Here is a 972-nt window from a genome sequence, read left to right as displayed (position 1 = left end):
AGAGATATAAGCAAGAAGACATTACTAGAGAACTTTTCAATTTCCTCGAACAGTTTTTCGTAATGTTCTCTGAGTATAAAACGCGTGATTTCTATATAGGAGGACAGTCTTATGCCGGGAAATACGTCCCGTCAATAGCGCAGTTCATACATCAAAAGGGGAAAAACAAGGAAACTAACATCCCGCTCACTGGGGTGTATCTAGGAGGTCCATTTTTCGATCCGTCAACTCAGGGTCCCGAAATGTTGGACTATTTTTATTCTGTTGGAGCGGTATCTTATGCATCTTATCTAAAATTTAAGATAGCTGTTCAAAATTTCACTCAGTCAATAGGAGGCCGACCATCCGGTTTATTGATGAGTTGTATTATCATTCACTTAGGGCTCTTTAAAGTTCCAGGGGTCATACAAATGGACAATTATATGCACCAAAATCCTGCGGGTTACACATGCGTCAAAAATGTGATGACGTTAGATCCCGTGGTGAAAGCGGTGCATGTTGGACCTAACCAGAATTTCATCGTAGCAGGCACAGGAGATGCGTATCAGAAATTTGGAGACGAGTTTTTCAAGAGCACCAAAGGTCAGCTCTCTGAACTGTTAGATAATAATTATAAAGTTCTGGTGTATACGGGAGATTATGACACTGTGGTTAGTTCTTCCATGACGGAAGCGGCTCTCGTGTCAACCCCCTGGTCACGGCAAAAGGAATATAACAACACAGAGCGGTCAGTGTGGGGTAAGGATGACACGTTGGGTTTTTACTCCCTCACTGGACGCCTTTGCCGGGTGGTTGTCCGAGCAGCTGGCCATCAAACACCACGTGACCAGCCAGAGCGGAGTTTTCTAATGATGTCCTTGTTCCTTCGTGATGGTTGTGTGCACAACGAAGGTGAGGCCGTTGTTTGGGGTTAGATGGATAGATAGATAGATAGATAGATAGATAGATAGATAGATAGATAGATAGATAGAT

The 972-nt window shown here is 43.3% G+C and overlaps 1 protein-coding gene across 1 annotated transcript; it reads left to right on the top strand.

The window, feature by feature from the left end:
- The first annotated feature begins 11 nt into the window (after window positions 1-11).
- Window positions 12-914, top strand: LOC118477845 (probable serine carboxypeptidase CPVL). The gene has a single exon (XM_035970300.1). The coding sequence runs from the start codon at window positions 63-65 to the stop codon at window positions 912-914; it is 852 nt and encodes a 283-aa protein (XP_035826193.1). The 5' UTR covers window positions 12-62.
- Window positions 915-972: the final 58 nt, after the last annotated feature.

Source organism: Aplysia californica, unplaced genomic scaffold (genome assembly GCF_000002075.1).
Source record: "Aplysia californica isolate F4 #8 unplaced genomic scaffold, AplCal3.0 scaffold00249, whole genome shotgun sequence".
Taxonomy (NCBI): Eukaryota; Metazoa; Mollusca; class Gastropoda; order Aplysiida; family Aplysiidae; genus Aplysia; species Aplysia californica.
This window is presented reverse-complemented; position numbering and strand designations above follow the sequence as displayed.